General features: G+C 45.6%; 1 protein-coding gene across 1 annotated transcript; it reads left to right on the forward strand.

Annotated features, from left to right (window-relative positions):
- The first annotated feature begins 276 nt into the window (after positions 1 to 276).
- LOC128729135 (zinc finger protein 33B-like) lies at positions 277 to 2,279 on the forward strand. The gene is made up of 6 exons (XM_053822789.1): positions 277 to 414; positions 482 to 793; positions 1,010 to 1,261; positions 1,337 to 1,696; positions 1,769 to 1,920; positions 1,985 to 2,279. Exons 1-6 carry the CDS (start codon positions 277 to 279, stop codon positions 2,220 to 2,222), a joined length of 1,452 nt encoding a protein of 483 aa, XP_053678764.1. The 3' UTR covers positions 2,223 to 2,279.
- Positions 2,280 to 12,863: the final 10,584 nt, after the last annotated feature.

Below are 12,863 nucleotides of genomic sequence, written 5' to 3' on the forward strand. Positions count from 1 at the left end.
TTGCTGCACTAGATCAAAACTGCTAGATAGCAGCAGCGTCGTGAGCGATCAAGGCACTTTATTTTATTCACCAGAACTCTATTTTAGTTAGTAGCACTTTCACTTTAGAATTAGTATTCGAAATTGTTAACTTATTGACACGAGTAGCTGCCGCGTTATTACTACCTGCTTTGACGTTTGACGTTTTCCCGCTAATGCTTCGTTTTGACGTCTGGTGATGTTCATTGACGTTTGTTGTTTGGTAAGCCGTTTGTTGTGGTTAACATTCGTATCGGTATGGCGAAAAATTTACACGAAATAAACAGTATTTGCCGGTTATGTTTATGTGAAGACGAAGAACAGTTGATTCCTGCATTAAACATCATCGATCCTACACTCACTGAAGATGATATCGAACGATTCACGGGTATTAGGGTAAGTTACAAATGCTGGAAAACAATTGCACCGCTAGTGCTTATTTTGACTACGATTTACATTTTAGATTCTCGGAGAAGAGGAATACATATGCTTTTCGATTTGTTCAGAATGCAGCAACAAGCTAGTTAAATTTTCTTTATTTCGTACCACCTGTCTGAACAATGACGTCCATTTTAAACAACTCTTTGAAGACTTTCGTAAAAGTACCGGAAATGATGCTGACGAGAAAGATAATGTTTCAGTTTTAGATATGAATCATTCAATCGATGAAGAATGTATCGAAATCGAAGAAGAAACATCCATCAAACAACAATTTTTGCACGAAGAACATTTAGATGAAAATTATAGAAATTGCGACAGCATTCTCGAAGAAACTGTATGCTTAAACAGTGACAATTGCTCAGATAATGATTATGAGTCTGATTGTACACCGGATACCAAATATTCGAAATGTAAAAATGAGATATCCAAAGTATCCAATGATGATAGTTGTGGTACAAAGCTTAATCATCTTGATGATGAATGGCAGTTAAATCTTAGTGTAGAAAATGGAGACAGTTATAAATCTAAATGTAGAAACAATCCCAATAAGCCCATTTCAAGCAAGGGTTCGGGCTACCATAAACGCTGTAGCACATGCGGCAAAGTGGTATCTGATATTAGGAGTCATATACTGACGCATACTCAGGAGAAAAAGTTCACCTGTCCACATTGTCCAGTTAAAATGACTCTGAAGTCCAACCTAAACATACATATTAGATCTGTACATTTAAAACAGATTTCAAAAACATGTAAACTGTGTAAGCAAGACTTCGTTAACTACAATTCGTACAAAAGCCATATGGTAAGCATTTTATCCAAAGATGATATTATCTACAAAATGTTGGTTTCTCTCATATGGTATATTTTTTATTATTAGGCCTCTCAGCATGGATCCGGCGAGTATGAGTGTAAAATATGCTCGAAAAACTTTACGCATATTAGAACGTATAAAATTCACGTGAACCGATATCACGGTTTTAAAAAAGACGAAATTGGAAGTAAACAGAAAAAGAAGCAGCTCTGCGGAATCTGTGGGGTGATGGTCTCGCAATTAACTAGCCATATATATACGCACACCCAAGAGAAAAATTTTGCTTGCCCTCACTGTTCCATAAAGATGGCAGACCGAGCTAATTTGGGGCGACATATACGGTCAGTGCATTTGAAGAATGATATAAAAACATGTGATATTTGCGACAAAGGATTTAAATACGTCAGCTCTTACAAATCCCATATGGTAAGTTATGAATAGAATAATAGTCATATAAGCTTTTAAACGTACCTCTTATTATTTTATTTTTACGTTAAGCTTTCTCAACATGGCATTGGAAAAACGTTTGATTGTAGCACGTGCAATAAAAAATTCAATCATCTTCATGGCCTTAAAACACACATCGCTCGAATGCACAGTAGTGAATTGAAATTCGAGTGTAGTACATGCGGTATGATGTTCAAAATCAAGTAAGACTTAATGCTTCATTGTGCACCGGGTGGACTATTATATATTTTTGTTCCTTTTTTGCAGATCCTCGCTAACCAGACATCAGATGGTTCACACGAAAGATCAACCGTATGTCTGCAATCAGTGCCCGAAGCGTTTCAAAACTAGGCATGGAAGAAATTCGCATCAGTTAACTCACAGTGGCATCGTATTTCCTTGTCCACAATGTGACAAATCGTACCGCTACAAAGATGTTCTGAGTACGCACATACGCCAGAATCACTCACATGTAAAATCCGAAATTTCCACCGATTCCAGCTGAAAGCTATTCATCGATTTGACGAAGGTAAGCTCGACAGCATTAAGTAATGGTAATAAAATATAGTAAAACCAATCGTAATCCGTTTCTGTTTAACTCTCGTAGTTTGTCTCATCAAATCAAGGCTAACCGAACAAATCTAACCCAACCTATGTTTTTATGATTTCAAAAATGCCGTCGCTATATTTTTTTTAAACAAAAATATTGGCAATGATGGAAGATAAATCGATTGTAAAAACATTCGTTTAATGTATGTCCAATGTGTGTGTTTGTATTTAATTTGTAAAACTGGCATTAATTTTTAGTGCCGTTATATAACAGGTGACCTGAAGTAGATTGGTTATTGGTTTAACCTGTGTTATGTGTCATTTTTTCTAATTTAATAATATTGGATGTTATTTTATAATTTTTTTATTCATTCATAATATATTTGTGATGCATTATTCAAACAATTATTTGAAAAACAGCACATATGTTATAGACCTATGAGGCGCGGGAATATACATTTATAAAAATGTTTGTCCCGTCTTCGTTATAGTATTTGTTGCAGTGAAATTATATTATTATATTTCCGTCTTTTTATGAGGAGTATCGATTAAAATAATGTAATCTCCCGTCGCTGTACATATATGTCATTTTCCATATTGACTGCAGCATATACAGCCATATTCGACTGTACATGCTGATAATCATTAAAAAAATTGAGACAAAATCCAAACTGTGTGGCGAATTCCCACCGTTCACGGCATCCAGCTCTGTCGGTCTTCTTCCCAGAGCGCGTCTTAAACTGCGCGTTTAACAATTCAATCAATCCAACACATGTTCGAGCCTGGTGCGACCGCGATCAATTGCAATCCTGCGTCAAAAAGCGCGCCTTCATCGACGTCCCATCGTGTCGCCTTAGCACGCCACAATCAGCGGGTCGTGCAAGGATGTTCGCGATATCGTGCCCTCTCGCTGCGGTCAAGACGATGCGAAGATTTCGAGCTCGGTCCAGTGATGGCCCATTAAAATCAATCAAAATGAAAGATCGCATATAAAGCAGTAAATTTTGCGCTTTTAACGGCTGCACGAATGTGCAATCGATGCATTTCGTGGTGCCGCAGGTCGCGAGTTCTGTGTTCCGTATTCGCGAGGCTACACCGCGGGAAGATTTGCATCCGTTTATTGGCCGTTAATGTGCCGACTGCACCACAGCGGGCATCAGTTGGGGGTTTCCCACCGTCCAGCGGTGTCAAATTTTGCTGCCTCCGGGGCTGATCCGGGGTTGCACTCTGCGGCCTCGAATCCGCTGAAAACAACGGCCCAGCTAATTATGGCAGTCGTGAGCCTTAAAGCCGTCCTTCGCTCGAGGTATCGGTCGGTGGGCCATGTTGCTGGCGATACATGATTCGCGATTGAGGCATCAGAGCATCAGATCCTTCGCTTCCTGTGCGGGGTGGGCTTCAGGTTTGGCGCAGGAGCTTGACCTGCGAGACGACTACGTTCGTCAAGGCAATCGCGCTTTATTTATGGCGTGTTTAAAGACGCCCCGCAATCAGACGCGGTTTGATTGGCAGAAAATTTAAATGCAAAAGGCGAAGCTATACGGCTTCTAAAACTCGCCGTCTCCGTTTGTTTGCGTGCAATTCCTTCTAAGGATGCATCGGGGTTTGAATTTATTCGCTCGCTTCCGAGAGCTCCATTCGAACGCTAACGTGGTGTCTTGTGTTGTAAATTCTCGCTCATTAGCCACCGGAGATCATCTTTTGGGGTACCACACTCATATTTATCCCATAGAATTGGTGACCAAAAAGTATCGCTGTCATCGGGTGGGGAATTGACGAAAAATTACCCTGACGAACGAACCACACATAATTAGGATGTTCGCAAATAAACTACCGAACCACGTCGATGCAGCAATGACCCGCCATTATAAGTGTGACAGTGCTCGTTCGTTAGCTCGTTCGCATGCATCGGCCATTTCTTCGCCAATTAACACATCATGACCGGCGTGAGCAGCTAAGCCTCAAGAGCCCTTTATAGGGGCTCAGGACATATACGGGCTCAACGTGCGCCTGCGCCGACCAGAAGCATAAGCAAACGATCCTCCGTAAATGATGGTATTACTAAATCATCACTAAGTATCAGAGGATCGGCCGTCGGCGCTGGTCGGTGGTTGCGCAGGCAGGCAGCGAGAAAAGCCTTTTTAATCTTGTTGCCGACCGCGTGGCAACAATCTGGCCGTGGTGCGAAATACTCACACACAGCGTCCGTGCTCCCGGAATTTCGTAAAGCTTTCAAACAACGCTCAAGAAAAACCAACAAACCACTTCGAGTCCGAACATCCTGGCGGCCGGGTGCCGATTAAAACCCAGGAGCAGATCCCATGCTGGGTGACTCCGAGCTCCAAGGCCCGGCAGGCGCCTTGACTCCTTGAAGCGCTCATTCCACCCCATTAGGTGCGAGTGTGAAGGATTTCAACTCCCTTTTGCTCGCTTCTTATTAATCCCTTCTGTTCTCTTGCCTTCGTTTTGCTCCCGCAGGAGCAGTGGAATGAATGCTGGTGATGATGTGCATTTGCAATGTTTCAATATGCAGCGTGTTATTTCACACTTTATTATTCTTTTCTCTTTCTCTCTCTCTCTCTCTCTCTCTCTCTCACAACCCTCCATTCGTGGTGCACACAATCATCTCCTTCTCGCCTTTTGCGCTGCGCGCGCGTAATCGCAACCTCATAAATCTAGATAAAAAATGACATTACACGACACGAGTTTACGGGCGCACATACAACCACCCCCGGAGCCACCCTCTCCTTGCAAGAGGGTGTGAGACGCGCGCGCTTACAATGCGAACGCAACAAACCCGCGAGCATCACGATCGATTTCGAAGGCGGCTTCGTGCGGACTAATTTTAACACCTTCTAGCCAGGGAGGGATTCCAGGTGCCTTGGGGGGTTCCTGAGGGTTGGAATTTTTGTACCATAGCCCGTTCGGCCTCCGTCGCGTCGTGTCCTTGCGTTAGAATGCACCGACGGGGAAGGAAATAAATAATGTTTTATGAATTAATGGAAGCGCAGCGATAGCCAGGGCCACAGCTTCTCCGGTTTGCCTGTTCTTGGCACACCTGATTATTGAGATGTTTCCCGGGCGATAAGACGCCAGCGATGGGACGGTGGTGCAGCTTGTCTTCGGCTCGATCAAGTGTTGTACGGATCTTTGCTTCAGAATAAATTACGTCTCTTTGGTGGATAAATTATGCTCATTACACGGTTGCGTACGGAGTTCCGCACCCGCAGGATGGGAACGCTTCTCCAAAATCGCTCTCAGAAGGTTCCTTCAAGGATGCTTCGGTGTTATCTAGTGTCTAACGTGCGAACGGTGGGATGGGTTGTCTTGATTTGAGCCTCAAATTCTCGAACGTAGTTCGTGGGGCATCCAAATTCGATCGTAAATTGCGATTTGCTTTCCATCCCCCAATTGGCGTGCTGTGGGTGAGCATGTTTGCTTTGCCACTTGGCACTGGCCGTGGTTATCTTATTTATTTGCCAGCATGCATGGCTCACACCGTGCGCCACGCCACTAATCGCCAGGTGGCAGCTAATTTATGCCGCGCTCTATTTGCGAGACTCTAACAAGCCCCGAAACCGAAGCGAACGAAACGAAATAATAATGTGCCGCCAAGTTTAAGCCGCCGCCGGCTTCGAGTTGATTAGGAAGCAAAGCGGGAAATTTATGTGCTGAGATGTGGCTTGTTAGAAGGAGAGGAAAACCAAAATCTAAACACGTACCGATTCCGAACCGGTCAACGAGAGCGGAAATTTATCGGTCCGCTCAGCAGCCATTAATGGGCACCGTTTGATTATCGGTGACCATTAATAAATTACGAAAGGCTCTTTCTTCTCGTTGGACAATGGAACTCGCGTTTGGATGCGGTGCTGTTCCTGTGCATCTGACGCACGAGTTTGAATGCGGATCACAATTAATCATACATTTTCATTACCGCTGGTGGCTGGTGAAAGTAACGATCCTTCCGATCATCAACCATTTGCAGCTCATTTCGCGCGAAAATTACCCGGATCTTGTTAATCCAATCGTGTCTCCAAGGCTCCAGGATTATCACAGATGATCCTATAGCAACCCACGTTTTTCGCGCTGCAAATGATCCGAAGACTTCTAATGGCGACTCGAGTCTTTCGAGCCGGAACGTTCACTAACGGACGAATTATGCAAATGCCTGCTAGGACCACGACTGCTCCTCCCGACGTTCAACGGAACAGATGCAGAGAGAGAGATAGAGAAAGAAAAAAGGAGAAAGATGTGGAGTGTGAGCATGCGGCGGAAATTTATTCCTAAATTAGGGGACATTTGTTTGGGGCGATGAGATTTTGCACCCTCGTCTCCTCTGGCGGTGCTATCAGGTGAGCTAATGTGTGTTGTCCGTCGGATCATCGTATCGGGATGCGGTTTTCTCGCATGCGTGATGATTCGCTTCCGACTGGCAAACAGCTGAAAGTGATCTTTTCCTCATTCCACCAGCGCCCGAAGCTGTTCGAGGCTTGTTGACACTTCATACAAATCGCAAAAAATGCAATTTAAAAGTCGATCGTAGAAGGCGAATTTTAAATGAGTCAACGGTGGCATTTTTGGGGTGCTTTGCAAAACCTACGCAATCAGAATGCATGTTTCAGAAAACTGAATGCTTTTTTTACAGTTTTCTTTAAAAGTCTTTTTGTGAAATATTGTTTTCTTTATACGAACAACGAACATAAAGCATATAGTTAGTATTATTTTTAATATATTTGATATTTTTTTAAATTTTACTGGATCAAAAATGTGCTGTTTTTTTAAACTGTAAATAAATAACTAGTATATTTACAGAAGCACAAACTAGTTTACTAGCTTTCAGGCATCAAATTGTTTGCTTCTGAATCTTGTATGTAACATTTAAACACTAAATTGCATTTCGCTACATTTATAAAAAGGTTTTAAATATGAAAAAAGCTCACACACCTACGGGGATGATAAGAGTTCACATAATTTGTCAATTTTATTTTTTCAACCCAAAATCACTGCTTCACAAAACACCAAAACAGTCGGTAGAGCATTAACTTACACTGTGAAGCACATCCCTGCTTATCACTGCGCCTACCGACGGGCCGCCGTTTATCAGTCGCCAGTCGATAGAGTCCGTGTTTCCTAGCGCCATGCTGATTGATTGAGCCATCGACGTGCGGCGGCTGATCTCCTTCAACCCCACTGAGAAAAAGCCTGGCATCGCCAACGCACAACATGGCTGCCGCTGCTACTTAGCATTCACGCCAAGGTGTCTTATCGCGCTGGCGGAACGGAGCGCCCATTATCACCGGCCCGAAGTGGACACTCTAACGATGATGGCTCTATTTTCCATTGCGCGAACGCCGATGCGCAAGTGGTGCTCGCGCGACTACGCGGATTCCCTTTCCGAACGCCTGCCCCAGCTCGCCACCTTCTCCTCCAGGTGCCCATTATCGAAAAGACCTTTTAGGCAACCGAAAGGCCGACCCGCGCATTCCGATCCGGGTTTCGGTTCGATCGGTTCGCCTACGCCACAGGGTGACACGATTTGTGGGCTCGTTTTGGAAAACGGTCTATGAGCATTGACCGGCGGCGGCTGCGGCGATGACGACGCAAGGAGCGCAGGGAGAACCGTGACTGAGACGGCCGTCCTTAGCGCGACCCGAGATGGGTGTGAATATGCATGAGAAATCTCGTAATTTATGACACATTAAATGTCACCGGGATTGTGTGTTGGGGTGTTTTTTGTTGTTGTGCAGCGGGAAGGTGCGTTTGCGGGCGCACACGAGCTCCCCATTCCGATGCGGGTCCCGGCGTGGATAGGCACGTTATCAATTTAATTAGGCGGCTTTGGGTGCCCTCGGATCGCGTCCGAGCCTGCGCACGGCAGGGAAAACACAAACATGAACGAAAAACAAAAAAAAAAAGACAACGGCAGAGACGGGAGAAAAAACGGACCCGGCGGGAGATAAAACAAATAGAAAAGAGCAGATGAGAAAGGGGACGCAAGTTATGGGTTTCCGATCCCGGTTGGAAGGATCGCTTTTTGGGGGTTACGTGCGGCTTGCTGCCTCCGAAGCCGGGACCGAAACCGCTAATGCTTATCTGTTGAGTAAACTTTTGGATACCCCGTGGGGATTGATCTACAAATTATTGCTCCGGTGCTGCTTGAAGGGATAATTTAGGATGTGCCACTAGCGCGCACAAATGCTCCACGCGCGGTGGCTTCCTTTCGACTTCAACGGCGCGAGAAGCGGCGCGTTGACAGCGGCGAGGCGAATAATAAATTACCCGCACCACGTGCACCCGTGGCCGCGATGGCGCGAAATGGAACCCAGCGCACGAGGTGCGTCGAAAAAAAAATGTCGAAAAGAAAAACGAAATGCAAAAGAAACGAGCTGGCACTGAGGGAAATGGAGCCCCCGAAATCACGGAATCACGCCCCGGAGCGGAACAAAAGCGCCGCAACTAATCGGTATGAGCTGTGTTGAAAAATATTTTCCCTGATTCCGATTGGATATGATTACACAGATTTAGCGCTGATGCTGCCGACTCATCGCCAGTCGACCCCGCCAGGATCGGTGGTCCCGGGGTTTCCGATCCTGGCGCGCACCAAACCGCCCTCTCGCAGGGCGCGTAGGCTGATCGTAGGAGGCCCGCGTGACGTTCGGTAGCGTGTCGAGAATTTCGCCCCGGCACCCCGAAGGAATGTTGATTGTTGTGAGGGTTGGCGTGCGTGCGTCGAAAACGGAACCCCCTTGGGCTATGCGCGCATGCGCAGCTCGGGTAGTTGAAGGGTTTTTGTCAGATGTGAATGCGATGATTGTCAGGGCGGTGGAGGATGGCCAGTGCGGCTGACCATCGTTGACGGGATTAGTCTTGGGTGTCGGTTTGGTTTACTTACGGTGAGACGCTTTTTGGTGTGCGTCTGTCCAGTTTAGGTGTGCAATATTTGGACCCATAAACTTATGGGATGATTTCTGAGAAAAATATTTATTAACCACAATTTGCAACGTTTTTTTGAGATTTTCGAAAATTCGTTATTAATTAGGCAGAAAAATGTTTCGTTTTGAATTGCTTCTTTGCCTTTCATGTTTCATTACGTGGTTCTGCAAAATTTAGCTGTATCCATGGACGTTGTATTTTGTACATTTGTGTTATTTTACCCTTTTGTACCGAGTTTTGTCAGTAACAAAACAATTTTTGTTAGGAACAGCCAGCAGCATTCGTGTTTCGAGCCATCATAAAAAAAGACCTTTATTGCTTTCGAAACGTAGAAAGCCGATTGTTGCACTGTCATGCCTTTCTCATCATCAACCGTGTCGATCATCGTTAGCGCCCGCGATTTACCCCTCGGAGCCACGGTGGGCTTGGTCCCATTTTGGCTTTTGGATTCCGCTTCCCCCATCACGAAAAACCGCGGAACGAACAACCGTATCCGTGGCTGGGGCCTTTTTGCGCAGCCTGATTGTAACACCCATCATAATTCGACAGCCTCGCGAGGGATCCCTTGGTCCCCGAAAGGAACCGACTCGTTTGTCTCTTTTATCCGTTTTCAACCCGAAGTCGGCGCGGATGACATCCGATACGATCGCCACACTGGCAACGCATCGTGGTCAAGGAGCGAACCAAACATCCGCGTGCAGCGTTGCATTAGTGCGCCCGGGTTTCATAAATCAAAACAGGCGTCAGATTTTCACCGAAACGAGCGAAAAGGGTGTTAAAAACGTTAAGCGCAAACATGCGAGTGCGGCCTCCTGAGGTCGAACCGGTGCGATGGGATGTCCCGGACGGAATAATCGATCCCCATACGAAGCGAATCGTGGCATGAAGGCCCGTGGAGGCGAATCCGCAAGGTCTCGCGGTTGAAATTTGAACTGCATTGCTCGCCTTCTGACTGACCCTCGGGGAAACGGGGAAGTGAGTTGACTGACGATGGGCTGCCTTTGGTGGGCTTCATCCCCAAAAATTCCCAACCCCCTTTTGGATCGAACCGGACCGTGCCCGCAAGCACACCCATCCATCAGAGGGTTCCTTCCCTTTAAAGTGCCAAAATTAGCGAACGTTGCGCAAGCACATGTTAGTGCTGACATTAATTAATCACCGTCGCCCATACCGGTCGCGTTTTGTGAAGGGTTATGGGCTGGCAGGTGAGTGGCCACGGTGCGGCCCTGTCCCAAGGGTTCGACCCAAGCCAGAAGGAGGGTTATTGAATATCCTGGTGTGGTCGGAGAAGCGATGGGAGAAAATAACCGACGCGTACACACTTCCTTTTGCGAGCTGGACTGTGGACCACCTTCCCGGTTCAGCACCCCGTTTCCGACGTGGTTTTAAGGACTGGTTTACATTTCCTGGAAAGCGTTTCAAGTTCAAGTTCATATCGAGTCGGTTATAGGAGGTCAGTTATGAAAGGGTGTCCGAAGTATTTTTTTTCTAGGCTAATTGGGCGTTCGATCGATTATAATCCCTAGTGATGGCAACAGTGCCATGTGCAGGATTTATGGCAGGTTTTTTTTTATTTTTTGTATTCTAAATCAAACAATCAGAAATGAAACCCTGCTAAATGTAATTAAATACCATTCAAATGATTATAACTCAACGATAAGTAGTTCGTCGACTAAATTGAAGTTGAATTAATACCATAAATCTATGCATCATTATATCAATTTGTTGTATTCTAAGCACTAGAACATAAAAGTTAACCGAGTCAGCCCGGGATAAGGCTCTCTGCGGCTGTTGGGAGGAAATGCCTTTCAGCTCACAAATAATTATTCAAATCTAAATACGGCAAAACCGTCCTTAAATAAATAACAATAACAAGCATTAGAGCAATTAAAGATGCATTTTAGTCATCTGGTTTGATGAGTTTTAGTTAAAATAATTTTCAATTGAAAAAATTTTAATTTTAAAACTATTTTTTTATTTGTTATCGGTTCAAAGCATAAGGGCTTATTAAACTCATTTTTCTTAATTTTTTCTATTGGTAGCCTAATACCCTTGCATATTGTTTCTCTATACCTGGACTAGCAGCTTTGTGGCTTCGAATAGATTCAGCACATCGTTTCTAGCCTAGATTTATGAAACTTGATCCTGAAACGCTAGAACCGCTCCACAAAACGACAGACTGCGGTTCGCGCTTTAGAGTTCCGAAAATCGTTCCCCAGCCAGATGAAACATTATCCTTTGGCAGCGTTCTGTGGGAACGCGTCCTCCCTTGAAACATGGCGAGCCAAATTTTTACGATCTCGGCTCGTTATCCCGCCAAAAGACCGTATCGTAAAACTTCCGTTTGCTCGATCGTCCGCTTCGCTTAATGATTGTGCACAAATTTGCAAACATGTTGCGTTTGGCTAAATTTCCCCAAATAAAAATCCCACCTCCCAGCCAGTGTGTCCTTGCCAACGGCTGGCCGTTCGATCGTGTGGTGAGATGGAAGCGTTCCTGACAACTCACGGCCAGTACAACACACCGGCTAGTGTTTAATCGCCTCTCTTTCTCGGTGATCGCCTGGTCGTAAAATAATCGCCACCGCCGCGGGCTACGAGCGCCCAGGGTGCGATTTTTGGAGCCCTCGACCAACCTTTCAACCCATCCCGGTTCCTTGTGGGGTTAGGAGGAATTTTCTCCCAGTCTTCGGCCGAGCAGCTGGCGTTGAAAATAATGAGAGAATAAGAACGGCGCGACAACACCGAAACCACGCAAACGACCGTTCCAACCTTTTCCCGAACACGATTTAAGATTATTAACCACTAATAGAATTTTTATGAACTCATTAGCGGCCCCGAATGCGTCAGCGTGGCCGCGCGAGATAAACGGCCCTGTCCCGCTAGAAAGTGGCCGGCGCACCATCCCGTGCTGTGTTCTGGGCGTGGAAAAGCCACGGGCGACAGATTTGGAGTGGATTTGGGTGAACGAAAGCCGTTTTCTTCGCCCAGCAACACCTAGACCCCGTTGGTGTGGCCGCTGACGAGCCCAGAATTGATGCCTTTCGGGTACTAAGAAATGGGTGCGATTTTATTTCCCGCCCCTTCCCAACGTTGGCGTGTGGGTGCGTGTGTTTGTGCGTGTAAACCAACGGCAAGGGTGGAAGGGTGAAAACAAAAAAGAACCCAAAGGCAACCAGCGAACCGAGCTGAATGCTGCGCGTCGCGTTGGAAAACAATAATAATAAAACACAAGACCAAAGCAAAACGCGACAAGCACAAGAAAGGAGACAAAAACAAAACCAAAACCACCGACTGGAGAGACAGAGAGAAACAAACAGGACTCACCGAAATGGCCTTAGCTTGGCTTTAGGATCGGGTCTTAATTTTATTTCTTAATTTTTAATAGTTCTCCCCGTTCGCCGAAGAGGGTTTGTTTGCGGTGAGCGGAATGGTTGGAATCCGGGGGTCCTAGGTGGGTTGGTAGCTCCGTCGCTTCTGAAAGCCTGACGATGACCAAATGGGGCGCCTCCATTCAAAGCACAGTGTGCGAGCTTCATAGGATAAAATCGTTTTCTTTGCCTGTAAGCGTACTCGATAATTCGAATAGAGTTTATAGTGTTTTGTGATAAAGGACATCTTTTCAAAATGTACCACCATCATTGTTGAGTATTATTCAATTTGTT

The sequence above is a fragment of the Anopheles nili genome, chromosome 2, assembly GCF_943737925.1.
Source record: "Anopheles nili chromosome 2, idAnoNiliSN_F5_01, whole genome shotgun sequence".
In the NCBI taxonomy this organism is placed as follows: Eukaryota; Metazoa; Arthropoda; class Insecta; order Diptera; family Culicidae; genus Anopheles; species Anopheles nili.